The sequence below is a fragment of the Sebastes umbrosus genome, chromosome 19 (genome assembly GCF_015220745.1).
Source record: "Sebastes umbrosus isolate fSebUmb1 chromosome 19, fSebUmb1.pri, whole genome shotgun sequence".
Taxonomy (NCBI): domain Eukaryota; kingdom Metazoa; phylum Chordata; class Actinopteri; order Perciformes; family Sebastidae; genus Sebastes; species Sebastes umbrosus.
The window spans coordinates 18,129,298-18,150,740 of NC_051287.1; the positions used below are offsets into that span (position 1 = coordinate 18,129,298).

Sequence of the window (21,443 nt, forward strand, 5' to 3'; positions counted from 1 at the left end):
TGACTTTAGAATTTTGAATGACAGTGTGTTCCTTGTGAAAACGAGATTTTCTTCATGAAAATTGTGCCAAATGCAGAGAATTGTGTGTAGTGTTTTGAAAAAAGTGTGTTTTAGAACTGCAATTTGAGTGTAAAGCAGGAATTGTGCTTGTAGTTTAGCAGAATTGGTTCAGGGGGTTGGTGCATGAGTTACATGTTGTGGTCATTGTGTGTCAAGTACCAGTATTTGTGTGTAAACAATTGAGAAAAACTGTAATACTGTTGAAATCCTGCTGTAAATTAACAGCAATTGTTTACAGTGTGGTAACCATGACAGTGTATGATGCATGCTGTCTGTGATAGTTCATATTGAGCAGTGTAAGATGAGTCTTGCAGCTCTGTTTTGGGCAGTTTTTCACGCCCTATTGGCATCGGTTATTTCCAGTCATCGCTATATATCTGTTTACCAGAAAACCCCCTCAACAGAGAGAGAGAGAGAGAGAGAGAGAGGCGGTGCTTCTTCCTGTTGCAGCGTGACAGACACTCCGTCAAACTTCTCCTGACAGACCGAACATGAGCATCGGTGTCATCATCAGAGGATTTACAACGATATCGTTTTTTTATCCAGTGTGCTTTTTCCACTAAGTTTCTGGATTAAACGTGTCATCTTATTGTGTTCTTTTAGCCAGCCAACATCTGGACACGTGGATCGGATGGAAACACCTTGTGTTTATTCTCACAACAAGGTAAGAAATGTTGTTTTCTGCTCGTTCAGCCAGCCCTTAACGAAGTATACTTTTATAGTTTATTTTATGAAGTAAACTTAAGTATAGTTCAGGTACAATCCCAAGTATACTGTACTTTATGTAATAAGTATACTAATATACTAATAAGTATACTAATATCAAAGCACTACTTTACTTCACTATGTTTACTTCACTTACTTATACTTGTACTACAATATTTCTTGGGACTGAATTGGCCCACTTTTTAGTTTATAAAATTATACTTTTAAGTATATTTTAAGTTTAAGAGTTGCAAACTTTGAGTACACAACTCGCAACTACAATATGAACTATACTACAAGTGAACTTCTAGGTATACTGTTAGTTTACTAGTTATATACTTGTAGCCCACTTTTTAATTCATGGAAGTACACTTTAAAGTATCTACTCTCCACTAGTTTAGTAGTTTTTACTGCAAGTGTACTTGTACGTTTTCTTTAAGTGAACTTATACTTAGACAAATTTACTTATACTTTTCAGTATAAGCCAAGTATACTTGGACTTTTCTGTATACTTGTCAGTATAAGCCAAGCATACCTGGACTTTTCTGTATACTTGCCAAGTACACTTAGACTTGTCTGTATACTTGTTGGTATAAGCTAAGGATACTTAAGTATAATTTTGTTAAGTACATAAAGTAAAACTGAAAGCATACGCTCTTTTTAAGAGAAGTACACTAATAGCACACTTTTTCTTATTTTACGAGAAGTACACTAATAGCACACTTTTTCTTATTTTAAGAGAAGTACACTAATAGCACACTTGACTAAACTTCTTCTTTGTAAAGGAGCTCATGTTTGGACTGTTTTCTGATGCTGTGTTTTTTTCTCAATCTATGGCACAATGACTGTGTTTTATAAATTGAACAAAAGCACACTCGCACTATAGCTTTCACTGAGTCAGGGTTGTGAAGTATTCATGGCAATGCATTGATGAATTAGATGGTTGTAGTAAAAAACTAAAATTAGGCCTACTAAGTAGCTTTAATTATGAAAGTGTATGAATTTATGTCAGTGTATATGGCTGATGAAAGGAGGCCTTTTCACCATCACTTGACATCAACAGTATTACATCAAACACATACCTCACCCTGCAGTGATTGTCCACTGTTGGCTCACACGCTGTTAATGTATCTGTTCCTGCTCTCAGGAGTTCACAACATGATGTCAGCGCCTCCTTCATTAGTTACACACACACAGTGCTTTAGCCAATAGTAACACAGCAGCGTTTTCTTCTTGTTTTCCTTTGACTTTGGCGGAGCTGAGCCGCTGCATTGATTGACAGAGCAGAGACAGATCCCCCTCCAGCAGGATGTGCATTTTCTTATCACTTCCTCCAAGGCCTCTAGGCACATATAGCCATGACCATAATAATAAAGGGGAGTAGCTTTTCGCCAAAGTAGCCAGCTGGAAGAAGGTTAAACAACAGGGCTCATCATGTGATAGTATAATCATCAGCTTTGGGGTGTAAAAGCTCTGTAAAGTGCAATTTGTTTGTTTAACTTTGGAGAATTCTTTCTTGTGTAGGTATACAGAAACTTTTGCAGCCTCTTGAGAGCTTAAAAAACTAAATGGCTGGACGCTGTAATTTGGATAAAACCTGGGTTTTTAAATACCTTTGGCCTGTGAGGAGGTTTCAGCAGCAGAACAATGGAGAAAACGTGGAACTTTGCTCCAGTGTACCTCCTGCCAATCAGGATCACTGCTGGTAGTTAATGAAAGAAGACTGTGTGGAAGGGAAACAAATGGTTGTTTCTGCTAGTGTGTCTTAACTAGGGTTGTCAATTGATTCAAATATTGATTAATCGCAAATGAATCACACATTTTGTATCTATTAAAAATTTACCTTAAAGGGAAGTATTTAATACTCGTATCAACATGGGAGTGGGCAAATATGCTGCTTTATGCTACTGTATGTATGTATATATGTATTACTGGAAATCAATTAACACAAAACAGTGACAAATATTGTCCAGAAACCCTCACAGGTACTGCATTTAGCATAGCAAATATGCTCAAATCATAACGTGGCAAACTCAAGCCCAACAGGCAACAACAGCTGTCAGTGTGCTGACTTGACTATGACTTGCCCCAAACTGCATTAGATTATCATAAAATGGGTGTGTAAAGGGGAGACTCGTGGGTACCCATAGAACCCATTTTCATTCACGTATCTTGAGGTCAGAGGTCAAGGGACCCCTTTGAAAATATCAGTTATTCCTTGCCAAAATGTAGTAGAAGTTTTATGCGTTATTTTGCCTCCTTTCCGACAAGCTAGTATGACATGGTTGGTACCAATGGATTTCTTAGGTTTTCTAGTTTTCTGCCAGTACCATCATTCTAGCTTTAAAACTGAGCCCACTATAACCTAATAATCGCAATTTGCCTTAATGCGTTAAAGAAATTAGCATCGTTAAAACAAATTTGCGTGTTATTATTGCGTTAACTTTGACAGCCCTATACGCTTTACATTTCCATGAAAGGACATTAAAGTGCAGTTAAGGTATTTTACCATGCTTTCCTCTTATACAGTACATGTGAGGCCAGTTTAATTGAGAAGTAAAAAGCAGTAAAATATCTCTTTCTAATCATGTACAAGCCTGAACCGCCACAGACAGGAAGGTACTTAAGTAGGCAACCCTACCTACCCATACCCACACGTTTATCAGAACAGTGAAGGTAACTGTGAGTTTCCATCCCTTAATTTGTTTGTGGTTTGATATTACTCAGTGGGGAATTTCCTTATAACTGAATTCATCGGAACTGAAACTTAACTTGGCTTACTTAATAATAATGACCATTACCACAGCTTTCTTTCAAATCTCCTTAGAGGTTTCGAATCTGACACGTTAAGATTTGAATGAAAGTATTTGACATCCGCTAGATGTTAGAGCATGGGCATCAGCTTGAGTAGTAGGGAGAAGGTCAGTGAGCATCCTCATGGGCTCCTCAAGGAGAACTCATAGAGTGTATGAACACATGAAGATCAGTGTCACATTAATCTATTGAGACATTTCTGACGCAGTGGGAGAAAAACAGTGCAATCGATTGGATCGGAAATTCCTATTCTCTGCTGACATAAGGCCCCCAAAATAAGAATGGTCCCAGAATCGCTCCTATAGTGACCCACCTTCCCCTCCGTTGTCACAAAATCAATTGTTTGTCATGCATTCAATCTTGTTGAATCTTATCTGGTCAAGTGTTATACTCACTGTATGGACCTTGTGCAGGAACTAGGTCATATTTGCGAATTGTTCTTTTCCCTGTAGTCAATAACTTTCACCTTCAACATACGTCTGCTTTGTGTGCTCTGTACCTTGAGTGAGAGGAGATAAAGGCCGGTTTTATATGTATGTCATGACATACAGCAGCCTATATGTTAATGCTGCTGAGTTTAATCCTCGACCAAAGATTTCCTGGTCGACTAACACTCATGCGATTTAATCGATTAGTTGATTTTAGGGATGCACCGATCCGACTTTTTCAGTCCAGATAGCGATAGCAATACCTGGGCTTTGGGTATCAACCGATACCGAGTACCGATCAGATACCAGTGTATAATTAATAAGCTGTATGCCTCACTGTGTGGAAGTGGGATCATTCTTTTATGTGTAAGGCAACATCAGGCTTGACTTAAACATTGCTTTCCCAACTTTGTAAAACAAAATGTAATCCATAGATATCAATTTTATTGTTCTTTGTTCTAAAATAATAAATCGTACACCAACAACTTAGTAAAAAAATTTAAAATCAACAGAAAATATAATTCAAGTGTGTAAACCTTTTAATGTAGCAACAAATTGGTCAAAACTTAAATTGAAATTCCAGTATGTAATGTAGTACATAAACATAAACATACAATTGAATTGAATAGATGGGCCCCATTGTCACCGTTATCCGATCCATCTATTTGAGTCAGTATCGGCCCGATATCCAATCCAGTATCGGTATCGGTGCATCCCTAGTTGATTTAATCAACAAATCTGTAAAACTGAGTTGCTCCACCAAAAATCACACAAAAGCACCACTTTAAATCTTATGTTTACCAGAGATGTGCTCATAAATTTATTGGAAATAAGTCATTCAACACGAAAAAAACATAAAAACGACAAATCAATGAAAGAGATCTTAGTCATCTAAGACCAAAACGATGATTAGTCGACAAGTCCCGTGGTTCCCAAAGTGGGTGGAACCAGGGGTCTTTGAGGGAGTTCCCCAGCAAAAAGATGAGTCATTTATTTTCACTATAATTCCATCCATAAGTAACACAGTGACAGAATGTATCACTGTTTTGGTCATGGGTTTCATACACTTTCTGTAATAAAATATCTAGAAGCAAAAATCCTATCACATGAAGGGACCCTGAGACAAAATCTTGTCAATCAAATGGAGGTCCGTGGTCTAATTTGTGTCAGTTTAAGGGTCCTTGATGTGAAAATGTTTGGGAACCACTGGCCTAATCGACTAAGAGGGGGCAGCCCTAATTAGAATACATATTAAAAATACATAACTGCATAACAAAAACAAGCAACCAAGATTACTTGTTTCATGCTTCGAAAATACACGTATTGCCCAGTATTGTTTATCTAATCTAACAAGCAAATTTCTCATTCAAATTCATAGCAGGCTTCCAAACACATTTGCTTTACTTCCTTGCTGTTAGTCAAAGTAGCGCTGCAACCAACAGTTATTTACATTGTCAATCTGTTGATTATTTTCTCGATTAATCGATTAGTTGTTTGGTCTATAAAATGTCAGAAAATGGTAAAAAGAAATGTGGATCAGTGTTTCCTAAAGCCCAAGATGACGTCCTCAAATGTCTTGTTTTGTCTACAAGTTAAAGATATTCAGTTTACTGTCATAGAGGAGTAAAGAAAACAGAAAATATTAATATTTAAGAAGCTGTATCAGAGGTTTTTTCGCTTTAAAAAAAATACTCAATTAATTATCAAAATAGTTGGGGATTAATTTAGTAGTTGACAACTAATCGATTAATCATTGCAGCTCTAGTTCAAAGATAATTTCAATTATTTGTAACTGCTGAAGAGAAAATAAATAATAATGCACAGTATAAATGCGGCCTTGGTTGTTATTTTCTCCCATGATCTGGAAACCTTTCTCTCTCCCCTGCGCTGCTGTTCCCCAGTAAACTGAACAACTTGGCCTACACACTTCACTCATCTGAGGTTGTAATAATACACCCTAATCTGCTCACAACATAGAGGACTTTAGCTAAATGCCCTGAAAAAACGCAGCAAAGATAGCTTAACAAAGTGTTCCAGTGTTGGAACAATGGTGTTGAAATTTATAGGTAGTTCAATTTGTGTAATTATCAGTGATTTGGGAGTCAGTGACGGGAATGATTAGTGTGTGTGGGAGGGTTTTCGGGAAACTTTTCCTGAAATAAAAGGTGCATTGTTGTGCCTGTCTGCTTTGACCCAGCATGCAAAATAAACTGTCCGCCTGTCTTCCTGAGATAGATGGCTTCTCTGACCTGTGTGTTAACCTGCAATCTGTTTGTACAGGCTAGAGTACTGAGATTGTGTTCTCTCTCTCTCTTCCTCCCTCCAGACCACTGCTCTTAAATTTGGCAGCCGTCGGTGGGGCAAAACTCCCGGACCCCTTCCTTCTCCATATTCTGCTGCCGTCTGTGACAAAGAGCTGAACGCAATAGAGGCGAAGACGGTTGAGAAGAAGAGAGCAAAAGTCTGGCAGGTGTCTGTGGTGGGAACTTCCTGCCTCGGCTGTCCTCCTGTGACACTATAGCTCCTCCCTGAAGTCGTACCATGCGGTTTGGCGAGCAGGTACTGTGTCTAAAAACAAGTCAAGCGGCTGAGTCTGTGGGATGAAAGCGCAAAGAAAGCAACAAACGAGGAAAAAATCACCATGCTGAAGAATGACCAGCTGGTCTACATTTGCCTGGAGCTGGTGAGCGCCTGCCTGTCTGTGGCCGGGAACGTCCTGGTCTGCTGGGCCGTCTACCTCAACTCCAACCTGCAGAGCATCACCAACTTCTTTGTGGTGTCACTGGCGGTGGCTGACATTGCTGTGGGGCTGCTGGCAATCCCCTTCGCTATCACTATTAGGTATCTTTAAGTTTGTTATTTCATTGAAATATTTAAATACCGTGTTTTTTTATAGGCTTTAAAGTGGCAGTAGGCAGAACGTTTCTGGCATAATTGGGCAAACATTCCATAATAACCTTTTAGCATATTGTAATTCAAGTGTTCTGAGAGAAAAACTAGACTTCTGCACCTCCTCATGGCTCTGTTTTCAGGCCTTAAAAAAATCTAGCCTGTGACGGGAGACTTTGGCCAATCACAGGTCATTTCAGAGAGTTCTATTTGTTCCTATTGGCTGTTCATTCAACGGAGGCAGCTGTCAATCACTCACAAACTCTGATCAAACGGTCAAACTAGGCAGCGTTGATCGAATATGAGTCAATATTCTGTTACTGTAAAGCCTCAAATGTTTTCAGAAACATTTTGTAGTGTACTGTTTAGCTGTGAAATGAGAACGTTTGCCTGATCTGGTCACAAACTTCCTCATTTTACAGCTTAACAGTACACTACGAGGTGTTTCTGAAAACATTTTATAGGCATTACAGTAACAGAATATTGATTAATATTTGATCATTGTGCCTAGTTTGACTGCTTGATCAGAGGTTGCGAGTGATTGACAGCTGCTCAGAGACGGCAAGGCTCCAGCTCGGCTCTGATTGGTTGTTTTCCTCCGGTCTGTGAAATATTGCAGATGCCATTAGGAGCACCGGAGGACACAGAGGCACATGATTTTTTTTTTCAGATTACCTCTCTCATGCACTACTGTCAGGATATAGTGACCGTTTTATAAAACTAACTTTTTTTTTAATCATATTTGCTCCAATTCTTCCCACTGCAGCTTTAAATGTAGTGTAATCTTGAGTGAAAGGGTAATAAATCAAACTGTTTTGGGTCATAATTTAAGGAACATTGCTTTATCAGATTTGTAAGATTTGTAACCTGTGATGTTTTCTTGCAATCCAACAGCCTCGGCTTCTGTGCCAAATTCTACGGCTGCCTGTTCATCGCCTGCTTCGTCCTCATTCTCACCCAGAGCTCCATCTTCAGCCTGCTGGCCATCGCAGTGGACCGCTACATCGCCATCAAGAACCCACTCAGGTGAGAGGAAACAAGAAAAGCTCACATCAACGGTGGTGAAAATTGAAACAGAGACAGTTTTTCACGCTATCACTTTAACCAGATTGATGTTTCAGACTCCCTGGGACTTGATGACAGAACCGTATTGTGTTTTGAAAATGATATTTTAGGTGAACGACGTACATTTTGAACGTGGTGCTCTTTTCACACAGAAGTCAGAGGAGTGTGGGTGAACCATTAAACATGAGAAAGCACATATGCCGTGCAGCAAAACACATTGAATTATAGAGAGATTCTATTCAATTTACAGCTAATCTGGCCGGCTGTGGGCAGACACAGATGTATGTCTCCACAGGCTTTATTGGGTTACTGTTTGTGTGTGCTGTTGGATTAAATCTGATGAAGGCTTTGATCATTTTCATCCAACACCATTCAAATACTACTTCTTTAAAATGCTTCGCTTATGTCGCAGCTTACAGCCTTGTCCATTCTTTCTGCACAGGGCATTTTGACACCCCATTGGCTCATATTGTTCATACATGTGCAACCAGCAGCATTCTTTACTCCCACAATGAGAGGATATTTCATCGAGTAAGCCACAGCAGGTGACGCATTTGCATAAGCAGTTGCATAACGGCTTCAAGCGTGTGTGTGTTTGCGTGCTCGCGCTGGTGCCACAACCCCTGGCACCGAAGAGACCGGAGAGCTAATAATTCATCAGAGTTTTAGGAGGCTTAATATAGACTGCTGGCCGCCACCGTGGCCATGAAAGACCTCAGTCACATGGGACAATGGCTGTAGATGAGGTGATGTTACCGAGAATACTGTAGTTATTCATGCTGATTTCCTATTTTTATTTCCTCTGAGCCAAATTTGTGCATTCCTTATGTCTTCATGAAGCAATGTGCACTGTAATGCGGCCAGCGCAGTCTTCAAAAACACTTCATAACTTGCGAGAATTATGAAAAGAGGAAATTTAAATGTTGAAAGCAGATCAACGTCAGAGCTTAGATGAAAAAGTGTGCCAGTAAATCACAATATAGGAAGGAAATACCCTTTATTGCAGATGTATGCAGAGTCATGCAATAACACATTGCAACATTTCACCCAGTCTACTCCTGTGAGTATTGTTGTGTTGTTAACAGACTTTTTCAAAATGAGTATGTATTTAGAGTAGGGCTGTCAAAGTTAACGCAATAATAACGTGTTAACGCAAATTAGTTTTAAGGCCACTAATTTAATTAATGCATTAACGCAACTTGCGATTTTTAGGTTGTTTTAAAGCTAAAGGGAAGATACTGGCATCATATGAAACTAGAAAACCTTCTATGGGTACCCATGAGTCACCCCTTTACACACCCACTTTATGATAATCACATGCAGTTTGGGGAAAGTAATAGTCAAGTCAGCACACTGACACACTGACAGCTGTTGTTGCCTGTTGGGCTGCAGTTTGCCATTTCATGATTTGAGCACATTTTTTATGCTAAATGCAGTACCTGTGAGGGCTTCTGGACAATATTTGTCACTGTTTTGTTAACTGATTTCCAGTAATACATACTGTATATATATATACACATTTGTATAAAGCAAGCATATTTGCCCACTCCCATGTTGATAAGAGTCTTAAATACTTCACAAATTTCCCTTTAAGGTATGTTTTGAACAGACATAAATGTGTGATTAATCGCAATTAAATATTTGTATCAGCCCTACTCTAAAAACATTTTCTCTGAGACGTGACTGTGCTAGGTGACCCTAGCTAGATCCTTTCCCATTAAGCTGGCAGCAGTACCTGTGAGGGTTTCTGGACAATATTTGTCATTGTTTTGTGTTGTTAATTGATAAATATATACACACATTTGCATAAAGCAAGCATATTTGCCCACTCCCATGTTGATAAGAATATTAGATACTTGACAAAACTCCCTTTAAGGTACATTTTGAACAGAGAAAATTTGTTTTGACTAATTTGCGATTAATCGCGATCAACTATGGACAATCTTGTGATTATTCCCAATTAAATATTTTAATCGATTGACAGCCCTAATTTAGATATTTGAAACACTATCCCTAATGTATCACTGTTACTCTGCTCAACCTTTCAGGTACAACAGCCTGGTGACTGGGCGGAGGGCAAAGGGCATCATTGCATTGTGCTGGGTTCTCTCTGTAGGCATCGGCCTGACACCGATGCTGGGCTGGCACACAGGTGGGATATTTGTTTTGGCAAATGTAAAGCCGACTTACCCGAACCTGTAGAAAAACAAAAACTAGGCATCTGTTGCATTGTCCATAATGTAGATTTCTGAGGAGATGGTTTGATAACTGAGTTTTGGTTTACATTTGTTTCATTGTCAGTTGTTTAAAGGAACATTGTGTAACATTTCAGGGATCTATTGGCAAAAATGGAATATAATATTCATAACTATGTTTTCATTAGTGCATAATCACTTGAAACTAAGAATCATTGTGTTTTCGTTAGCTCAGAATGAGCCCTTCCTATCTACATAGGGAGCAGGTCCTCTTCATGTTGCTCCACCATGTTTCTACAGTAGCATAGAATGGACAAACCAAACACTGGCTCTAGAGAGAGCCTTTCATATTTTTATGTTACCTGAAGGCCACCTTAGTTCTCTGACACGCTTTAACTGCGTTAACGTGAGCCGCAGAGTGAAAAACTGTGATACCGCAAGACACCGTCTGACTTCCATTGCTCCTAAAGTAGTGTCATTATGGTAAGGATGGCCTCTGAGCGAGGCGAACCGCATTACCTCGTTTTTTAACTCGGCGGCTCACGTTACCACAGTCTTGCAAAGGGAGGAGTGAGCGGAGGGGTACTCAGTTGGTTGCAATCTGTAACCACACCACTAGATGTCGTCAAATCCTACACACTGTCCCTTTAAAGCCAGAACACCTGAATTTGGAAAAAGGGTTGATTAAAGTATACACATATCCAAACATATCATGCTTTAAGCCTCCAATTATTAGAAACATTTTCTAAATCCTCAGACATATGAGGGGGAAACAATGCATGGAAAAGACACAAACAAAAATTGTTTGAGGGCGTGCCAAACTAGTCGCTAGGCAAAATGTGTTACTTGGTGACATCACCACGTTACAGAAGAAAAGGCGGGACTTAAAGCAAGGCGTTTCAGGCAGTTCAGGAGCAGTGTTTCTGTGGGGGAGACTAACTCCCTTTGGCGTGGACTTTGGGCTTTGTAACTTTGCAGACCTTTTACATGCAAAAAAAACTATACAACACACTAAAGGAAAGGGAAAAAGCACAAAAGCATAATAGGTCCCCTTTAAAAGATAAAACTGGCAATTAATCACCCTTGGCTCTGTTGTGCAGGTTGGAACGCCGCTGCCGCGGCCAGCACCCAAACGTGCCCTGAAGGCTTAACGGAGTGCCTGTTTGAAGAAGTGGTCAACCTGGACTACATGGTCTACTTCAATTTCTTCGGCTGCGTGCTGGTGCCCCTGGTGGTCATGCTGGTCATCTACGCCAATATCTTCATGGCCGCTCGGCACCAGCTCCGACAGATTGGGCTTAAAGTTACACACGCGCCCACTCGACGAGAGATAACCTCAACGTCAGGCTCATCTCGTTCAACCCTGCAGAGGGAAGTGCACGCTGCCAAATCGCTGGCCATCATCGTAGGTTTGTTTGCTTTGTGTTGGCTCCCGCTGCACATCATCAACAGTATCAACCACCTGTGTCTGGAATGCAGGCGCCCACACCTCTGGGTGATGAACATTGCCATTATCCTCTCCCACGCTAACTCCGTCGTGAATCCCTTCATCTATGCTTATCGCATTCGGGAGTTCAGGCAGACCTTTCGGAGGATCCTGTACCAGAACATCCTGAGGAAGAAGGCTGGACAACAGTTTGGGGTTGGGGGCAACAGTATGACGCGGACTATCTCCGGTACCAGTAGAGAGTGTTCAACTAGTTGCACGGTGGTGAACAACTACGTCCTGGACCCCAGTCCTGCCCGAACGCAGCCGCCAAAAACTGCTAATGAAGACTCTTGCCATTGGACATCAAGGTTAGACGCTGCGCCAAATAACTACATACCCAACGGACACCAAACAAAGGGTAGCACCATTCCAGCGACGCAGCAGCCATGCATCCTGGGCTTTGCTGCTCAGGATGGAGTTGAGTCGGTCTCACATCTGAGGGGAACGACAGATGTTTTGGAGGTGAAAGACAAAGGAAGCTGCATTGCTTTTGTGAACGTTCCGGCTCTCTCCCTACAACAGACTGACCGCCCAACAGAGCTTACAGAAGTCTCATGACAAAGATGTTCAGGTATTAAACATGTATTTCTGTTGCCATAAAACACATAAGATTGTGCAAACAGGACAATATGAAGCATTGACAAAGCAAGTCAGCAAATCAACAGCAACAGCAAGTCTGTTTCTCTTTCTGAAGTCACATAAACCGGTTTCCAGGGAATATTTTTGGCCTGCTGCTTTTTTACTTTTTCCTCATCAACCATTGCTGAGTTGGATCAGATCTACAAGCACACAACAGAATTTGTCAAAACAGGTGAATGTTTCAAATGGGCTGATCATAACATAATAACATTTTCTTGACATGCAGTATAATAACATCTATATGTGTTCTTTTTCCATGATAAATGTCCCTTTTTCAGCCAGTTAGACTGTTGTCAGGCTATTAAAAAGACTTTATTGGTCGCTATAAGCCCCTTGGATGTGGGTCAATAAGGGCCTACTACACCTACTAATAGTTTTTATCATCTATTCACATGGTAGATCACCGAAACAAGGAATAAAAGAAGATGAGAGCGACCTCTAGCAATCATAATATTTATGACCGAAGCAGAAGCAGAAGGCAGGCGCTGTAGTATAGTGAACCTGATGTCGGGGGCGATGGATTGGACACAAAACACAGGGTTTGCACCCAGGAGACCTGGGTTTGCATCCCATGTGAAACTAACAACAAGCAGTTGTCTTTGCATTCACAAGCGTTAAGTTTCACTTTCACTTTTGAAACAGTGATTTTAAGCCAAAACAAAATGTTTTTCCCTAAACTTAATGAAGTGGTTTTGTTGCCTAAATATAAAGAGGCCTTTTGTTAGTGTTCAAAATGTAACGTTTCATTCAGTTTTACAACAGTAGAATGTGTTGATTTTAACTTTTACAACGTAGTAGGCCCCTACTGACCCACATCTAAGGTGCTTATAGCGACCGATAACGCCTATTAAATGGCCTGATAACAGTTCAATCAGGATTTTTTTAAGGCTGCATGCCTTTTAAACAATGTGCATTTTAGAAAACAATGCTTTATCAACTGTACTGTATCTTTTTTTTTTTTTTTTTTTTTTTTAAAGTTATTTTTTTGGGGGCATTTTTCCATTTTATTGAGAGGACAGTGGATAGAGTCTTGAAAGGGGGGGAGAGAGAGAGTGGATGCGGAAAGGGCCACAGGCCGGATTCGAACCCGGGCCGCCGCGGTCAGGACCAAGCCTTAATACATGGACGCCCGCTCTACCAACTGAGCTAACCCAGGCGCCCCAACTGTACTGTATCTTACAATGCATTTTTAAGAGACTTTAAACATTTAAATTCCTGAACTACTTTTGCATCATCAGTTCACCTTTTGTAATGGTCAGCTGTACTGCTGAATTAAAAGTCTTAAATATGAATTAGTGCAGTGTTTTTCATCAACCGAGGTCACTTTCTGTTACAGAACTACCATGAATGAACCACCTGTATGTACCACAGACTCCATGCTGTTATAGAGGAAGTACCCACAGACTGAAGTGTGTCCGTTGATGGTCTGAATGAACCATAAAACAGTCCTCACAGACAACTTGGTGAAAACATTGACATTGCTTGAAGTGAAGCATAAGGTGTGTCCCCTCTCTTGTGTAAAGATCTGTTTAAAAAGTCATTTCTCAAAGTGCCGGATGGTCACATAACATTTGATGTCGCTAGTTTGATCAGTGAATTGATAACTGCCGGGCAACACATGTCCGTTGCTGGTTCAACATATAACATATGTGTCAAAAGGCACCCAATGTATACAGGACCCGTTACCAACCATCCAAAACAAAGAGCTTGTTTAATCTATTCAAATATCACTCCATATGCCTATAGTGTGGCTACGTTCAGAGTCAGTCTTGCACAAATAGACACAGAAAAACACACCTATACACACACGTACACACGTAAAGTACATACACATGACCGCAGACTACTCAGCAAGAGGTGTTTACAGAGTGGCCTGGCTGCTGACGCCAGTCAATGAGCCTAATGCAATGGAAATCAAATGAAGGTTCATCTGATGATGTCTTTTATTATGCCATTATGCTTTCTCTTTCCTCATTAAAAAGCCCTTCCATTGTGGGGAAGGCCTGCATTAAGCAACATTTACGTGCCCTGAAGCAATCTCAGAGATATGTCTCCAGGAATAAACATACATGGGTATGTATCCAGCTTGTGTACTGTATGTTTATTCAAACACTATGCATGTTATAGTGGTGTATTATACTTTGTGGTCATGCCCTGGGGTATTAAAATCGATGAAGCCATTTCATTATTTGAATGCTTTGTTTATTTGTTCTATATTTTGATAAGCATGACATAAGGGTTATGCAAATTATGTGGGTGATTTAAGTCTGAGTCATTTCAACACAGTAAAAAACAAAACCCTAAATAAACAAGGGACTGTTGAAGGTGCATGCCATAGCAACTGCCGAATCGACCTCATAGGGGCCGTCATTTGTCTAGTAATCACACGAGAGGCTCCAGCAGGGTATATGATGGTATGATTTCCTGAAGGGAAACAATGGGTGTCTTTATAGTATGCCATTCAGTAATAAATGAGCATGACATTGGCATGCAAATTTTCAGCGTGCCTTTTTAGAAAGTACAAGCAAATTAGCCGAATAACTTAATAACACAGTTGCTTAGAGGCAACAACAATGTTTGTTTTAGGGTTCTCTTTGCGTTCTCTCTCAGGCTGATGCAGTGGAGACATGGACCCATATCACAGAAAACTTCTGAGGCCTTTCCCATTTCCGAGTTTGTACCTCCTCGATTCCTTTCCTCGACTCCTTGCGTCTTAGTCCCTTCCACCTAAGATGCAAGCGCTGGTGTCTGATATCTAGTGGATAGACTTTGCCTCAGTGAGAGATCTATGGAGGACTACAAAAGTCACGGAAATAGTAATAAAGCATTGAATTGATTAATAACTAATTGTACAATAAAAATAGGCATTAATAAATTTGTTTACAAATTGATTTATGAATCTATGAATAAATGGATTAAATTACAAAGTAATTCATTATTTGACATTTTAATATGCAATAAAAAGAAGAATTATAAAAAAAATGATTTACAAATAAAATATGAATCCAGAAATAAATAGTTCAAATTAAAAAGGGATTTACAAAAACACCATAAAACAGTCAATAATTACATCATTTAAAAATGCATTCATGAATTCATAAATAAATAACAGAATTTAAAATTCTATTTGAAAATGTGGTTTGAAAAGAGAAATAAGTAACTGGATTCACAAATTGAATTAAGAATACAGGTTTTAGTCAGGCATTTCCCATTTGCATTAGCATTTCCCTGCTGCTTTTAATAAATGTATTAGCTACTGGGTCACTGAGCTTCTCCTTTTAGCCTTTGCATTTAGCTGTAACATGACACATTGGTCCTTCAGCAAGTGAAACAAGCTGAATCATTGCAAATTAGTTGTTAATCAATTAAATGCTTTATTGCTATTTCTGTGACTCTTGTGGTCCTCCATAGAGACCACGCTGGGGGGGGAAAAAGGTTGTTGGTTTGCATAGATATTTATGCATAGACTGTATAAACTCTTTTAATGTTGTCCCTCTTGGCAATAAATCTATTCAAAAACGTGCTGTATGATGATAGAAAAATGACCAAGGTTCAGACAAACAGAGCTTCAGTCCTCTGGCAAAACACTGGGCCGACTTTCCACTTGCAACCTTACACAAATTAAACAAACCACTACAAGAACTCCATTGACAAAACCAGGATTTTCTTCATCATAAAGAGGGTACATTAGCTCAAACATAGTTAATGGTCAGGATTTTCTGGATGCGAAAAACTCAAACAAATTGTTACGTATTCACCTGACCAACATACTTTACCCAATACAATCAAACAAAAACAACATCATCCAACTATTTTCAGACTCAGACATTAAGAAAATGGAGATCTCAATACATCACTTACCCTGCAAGCCCCAAGACAAAAGAAGTCCATTTCAAAATAATGACTAATATTTATCCATCCAATGAATTGCTAAGACTGAGATTTAATGTTGATCACAATAACTGCAGCTTTTGTGAGACTGAGATTGAAACTACTGATCATCTGTTTTTCCACTGTACTGTATATTCTGCGGCATTCTGGGAAGATTTTCAGGACTGGCTGTCAACTAAAATCCAACTACTTGCTCCTCTCACAAGAGAAAATATTGTGTTTGGTATTAACATGAAGGACATTAAGAGTGACTTGATATTGAACAATCTGATACTGCTGGCAAATTTTTTCCTCCATGCATCCAAATTGAGGAAAATGAAACCCCTATTTTCCGTTTTCAAAAGGCACCTTGTGGACAATCATCTGAGTGCTTTAAGACTAATGAAAGGACAACATGCAACGTGTCTCCTCAGAGCTTATGAAGAACTGAACATATATGATGATCAGCAAACAGAGTGAAACACAGAAGAGGTAAAGGTATACAAAAATTATAAAAACAATAAATAAAGATATAGAAGATACAGAGTGAATGGGTGAACGTAGTGTGTGCAGTCCGTCAATAAATAAATGTAGTATGTACAATAAATAAATGTAATATGTACATATGTGCAGCCTATAAAGTGGTATATAGGATGTATAGTGTAAAGTAAGTGTACAGTGCGCCAGTGGTTAGAGTCCAAAATGGTTGCAGATAGTGCGTGTTTAAAGTTCTTAAAGTCCTCATAGTTCTCATATGGAGGTCAGTTCTTGGTTGTGGAGCCTGATGGCTACCAGCATGAAGGACTGACCCAGGGTACGTGTCCACAGGGGCGTTTTTTATCGCGAGGCGACGCTTCCCAACATTGGACGCTTGGTGGGCTGTCCCTAGAAACAAGGCACTCGGCTCCTGATTGGACGAATGTTTTCCCTCCGTTGGCTGCTGCTCAAACCGGAACCAGTATGGAGGCTCGTTTGGAAACTATCTTCTCTTATTTCACGTAAATAGTTCACTGAAATGTGTTTCTGAAAACATTTGAGGCGAGAAATAACCCATGCAGTTGATGAATCTGTCTTTATTTTGGCTCGACAACGTTTAGTTTAAAAGATTATCGGGAGTTTCGAGAGGCGGCGCGTCGCGTCGGACGCCCGTGATTTGCATAAAGTAGCCAGGACTTCAACTTTATGCAAATGAGGAGCGGGCTTCCTGCACGCCTAGTCTCTCGAATCGCGACGCCACGCTACCAGAATGCATTGCGCGGTTGCTTGCATAGACAATGAATGGGGAGCGTGGAAAGCACGGAACCTGTGGACACGTACCACCAGGCGCTTTGTGTTGTGCCAGGGGGGATGAGTCTGTGGCTGAAGGTGCTCCTTTAATTAATTATAATTATCATTATTATTATTGTTATTAATAATTATTATTTTTTATTTTATTATTGTTGTTGTTTTTTTGTTTTTTTTTATTTGTTTTTTTTCCTGCCAATCTACTGCTCCACCCTCCAGTCCAGCAGGTGGCCGTAATGCACCTATAAGCTGGTTTGCTAATAAGAAGAAGGGATGCCACAGGAAGCACTTCATTGACCCGCTGTTGCATTGTGGGTAGGCGGAAAAGGCTCCAAAAGGTAGACGAAAGCGACAAGAGCACGTTGCAGGAGAAAGTCGTTCAACAAGAAACAACAACGACCACAAAGAAACCAGCTTTCAACACAGTATCAAGGTAAGTTCACCGTCTTAACAGAGTTTACAAAATACAATTATTATCAGTCAGTTTGCCCAACAACAGTGGTGTTGGTGCGTGCTGTTCATAGCGAGCTCATTCATTCAGCTAATGTAGCTCGCGGCTAAGTGTCTCTGCCTCTACAAAGACACTGGTCATGTTTACCAGCCCTGCGTTTTAGTACTCACACATTGCATCCTACACATGTATGTGATTAGTTTTTAATAGTTCACTGTAATACTTTAAGCGGCTTAAGTTAGTTGTTACGTTTTAGACTCTTTAGGTATTCTAGGAGACAGTAGCAGAGCTAAAGTAGCACAGGCTAATGCTAAATAATAAGGAAGTCACACACATCACAATGGTTTGAATAGCTCTATTCGTGCTTTCTCAGCAGCTTAAAGAACATAAAGTTAATTAATAAAATTAATAAAGAAGTAATTGTTGAAAAATAGGTTGTTGGTGATGACCATTCATTTTTTTTATATATTATTTTTATTGACAAATTTTAATGACAACACATACATCAAACAAAAATCATGCACGTGCACACTCATACACACATTTACACTCTGGGAGGAGTTATAGAAATAACTAAAAGAGAGAATTATCTAAACCACATGTCAAGTACAAAACATACATATCATTACATACTGTATCATCCACCTGATGGTTAAATGCAAGCAGTCCATAATGGGAGTATTCAACAACAGAAAAGAGAAAAGGAAAAACAAAACAATCAATATACAAATGCTGTCAAACTGAGTCCAAATATTGCAGAAAGGAGCCCCAAGATTCTTCCCATTTATGTTGACATTTTAAATTATTGGCTCGCAATTTCTCCATGTGGATAACTGAGACCAATTCATGCAACCAGTTTCTGAAGCACGGTGGAGTTGGTGTCTTCCAGTCTTTGAGAATAAGTTTTTTTTGGTAATACCATGCCCATCAATAGAGCTGTTTGAATATGTAAAGGGAGAGTTGAGGAGTCCTCTGAGGATCCAAAAAGAACCAAGTCTCTGTCAAGAGAGAGAGTCCTTGGAAAACTGCAGGAAAAAAATACAAAATTGACCAAAACTGATGAATTCATTATGGGACAGCACATTGTAACATTTCCTACAATACATGTTGTTTTTCCAGGAAGACGGTTGAAAAATGTCCATCGGCGTGCCAATCAAAGTCCTGCATGAAGCAGAGGGACACATTGTGACCTGTGAGACCAACACTGGAGAGGTGTACAGGGGCAAGCTGATTGAGGCTGAGGACAACATGAACTGCCAGGTTGGTCCTTAATAATAAGATTAAATGCTGAATATTATCATAAATGAAGCTCTTCCTTACAGCCTGATTTCCACAGTGTTGTGTCCCTTTTTTTCTCTCACTATCCTTGCATTTTGGGAACTAATTTACTTCAGGCAGTCTTAAATAGTTTGTAGGCTTGAGTACTTGATCACACATAACTCAGTGTATGTTGTGAGCTCTCTGGTTTTGAATGATCTTATCATATGTGTAAGTAAATGCCCATAAAATGAGTGACGTTTAAGGAGAATTACAGATTACCCTCTTTTTGTGTAACTTTCTTGAGGCTGTTGTGTTGAAAGTGTTTCCTACAAATCTACATTTGATTGTCACTGGTTTCACTTTCATATGAACCCCTAATGGCGATCTAAATAAATCCTTCACTACTATATAGTGTTTACGGTGCATGTATGTTTTTTTTTATATTGAAATATTTGCAATTGTTTTAATAGATTAAGTGTAGGGCTGACCCGAATGCTTCTAAGCTTCAACCGTTTCCATGGTAATGGACCTCCAAATCAGTATTCAAATGCTTCATTTTGTTTTTTTCATATATAAGTATGTAATAATAAAGCATAAATCCCCAAATAGTCAATGAAATAAGGAATAATCCCACATTATTCATATTTAACATTAATATTTTTAGTTATTCTCAGGGTGCGTTTGTGTACAGAAATGCGGCAGCGGCGCTGTCCCGAAGCGTCGAATACCAACGAATATTTCTTAACGAAGCTTAGAAGCCATTTCCATGACTCCGTTTGAAGCTACTAGCTAAACATTTGAGGACTTGTGACCATGAATAGACAGTGTTTCTTGACTTCTAGTTAATTTGAGGTTTGCCAGCTCCCCCATTTGGTGGCGTGTCTCATTGAATATAATAGTGTTCAACCCTGACAAGTACCAGAGCCATGGCTCCCAATCACGCTGGCTAGTTATTTGGAAAAACCTAGAATCCAAGTTGTGAGCTGAACCCTCATTAGTCGGTTAGCAGCAGAGCTGAGGTGTTGAGAGACTGTGAACCACTGATTGAAAAGACCTATTGTTGCAGTATGTTACAGGTAGGCTTGCACTGCCATATTTAGCTGTAGTTTAGATTTAAGTTCAAATTCAAGTGGATTTCCGCCTCTAGCCTAAGAACAGTATATTACATTTAATATATTTTTCAACCATGTGAGTTAACTTGTAGCTAAAATTACACATTTTGTCCCCACAGATGTCCAATATAACGGTGACATATCGTGATGGCCGGGTGGCGCAGTTGGAGCAGGTCTACATCCGTGGCAGCAAGATCCGCTTCCTGATCCTACCTGACATGTTAAAGAACGCTCCCATGTTAAAGAGTATGAAGAACAAGAACCAGGGATCCGGCGCAGGAAGGGGCAAGGCAGCTATTCTCAAAGCACAAGGTGAGTGGAACATTTTTTGACCAGTATCTCCCCGCTAGTTCCAAGGACACTGTGTTTTTGTTAACCTTATATTAATATCTATAATACTAAATTGAATCACTTTTTTTGTGCCGCAGAACTCAAAACTTATCAGGAGAGAAATGCTTTCCACAAATGTGGCCAAATCCCTTATGCTACTGGTCGATGCACCTTACTTACTCTAAGCACTTTGATTAAAGATGTACTATATTTTAAGGTGCACCCAATATTTTGTTCCATGGGTAACAACTCTGACAGAAACTTATTAGTTTCACAAAGGTAGCATTTGATACAGGGATATCTGCATTGTGTCGTACATGTTTATGTTATCTGCCTCTTGCATATTTTCATTTACTTTATAGATCATCTGTGGCAAAATAAGTGAACCAATGGGAATTTCTATAATTTTGGTATAATTCTCCTTTTTCCTCATTTTTATCTGCAGTGGCTGCAAGGGGTCGGGGCCGTGGTGGAATGGGAAGAGGCAACATCTTCCAGAAGAGGCGATAACTGCTCCAGCTGTGTTACGATTGTTGCATTGTATAGTCTTTTTTTTGTTTTTTTAATTTTGTCTTCTTTGGATTGGATATCTTTGGTATTTTTGCAATACTGGGCTTTGCGGTTTTGCTTTACTTTCATTTTTTATGAAAATAAACAGATTTCAATTTGATGTGTCCTGTCCTCTGGTTAACTCAGCTCATATATTCTGGCAACCACTTCTAGGTTTTTTTTGTTTCCCTCACTGAAGGTCAGATTTACTTGGTTTCCAAAAGGCTGCTCTTCATGTGATCACCTTTAGTTCTCAGCATCATAGCTGCCCCAGTTAGATTTAGCATCATATAGATTTCTTAC

General features: G+C 39.6%; 2 protein-coding genes across 2 annotated transcripts; both read left to right on the plus strand.

The window, feature by feature from the left end:
• Window positions 1-477: 477 nt before the first annotated feature.
• On the plus strand, window positions 478-12,346 carry adora2ab (adenosine A2a receptor b). The gene is made up of 5 exons (XM_037751870.1): window positions 478-724; window positions 6,334-6,848; window positions 7,791-7,922; window positions 10,010-10,113; window positions 11,257-12,346. The coding sequence occupies exons 2-5, from the start codon at window positions 6,649-6,651 to the stop codon at window positions 12,201-12,203; spliced, it is 1,383 nt and encodes a 460-aa protein (XP_037607798.1). The 5' UTR covers window positions 478-724; window positions 6,334-6,648; the 3' UTR covers window positions 12,204-12,346.
• A 5,369-nt stretch (window positions 12,347-17,715) lies between these two features.
• snrpd3l (small nuclear ribonucleoprotein D3 polypeptide, like) lies at window positions 17,716-21,261 on the plus strand. The gene is made up of 4 exons (XM_037753033.1): window positions 17,716-17,871; window positions 19,009-19,149; window positions 20,381-20,573; window positions 21,037-21,261. Exons 2-4 carry the CDS (start codon window positions 19,024-19,026, stop codon window positions 21,099-21,101), a joined length of 384 nt encoding a protein of 127 aa, XP_037608961.1. The 5' UTR covers window positions 17,716-17,871; window positions 19,009-19,023; the 3' UTR covers window positions 21,102-21,261.
• Window positions 21,262-21,443: the final 182 nt, after the last annotated feature.

Excerpts from the sequence above, each read along its gene's own strand:
- adora2ab (XM_037751870.1), top strand. The coding sequence starts at position 6,649 with ATGCTGAAGAATGACCAGCTGGTCTACATTTGCCTGGAGCTGGTGAGC. Across the intron at positions 6,849-7,790 it reads CCCTTCGCTATCACTATTAG|CCTCGGCTTCTGTGCCAAAT; the intron begins GTATCTTTAAGT and ends GCAATCCAACAG. Across the intron at positions 10,114-11,256 it reads GATGCTGGGCTGGCACACAG|GTTGGAACGCCGCTGCCGCG; the intron begins GTGGGATATTTG and ends TCTGTTGTGCAG.
- snrpd3l (XM_037753033.1), top strand. The coding sequence starts at position 19,024 with ATGTCCATCGGCGTGCCAATCAAAGTCCTGCATGAAGCAGAGGGACAC. Across the intron at positions 19,150-20,380 it reads AGGACAACATGAACTGCCAG|ATGTCCAATATAACGGTGAC; the intron begins GTTGGTCCTTAA and ends TTGTCCCCACAG. Across the intron at positions 20,574-21,036 it reads AGCTATTCTCAAAGCACAAG|TGGCTGCAAGGGGTCGGGGC; the intron begins GTGAGTGGAACA and ends TTTTATCTGCAG.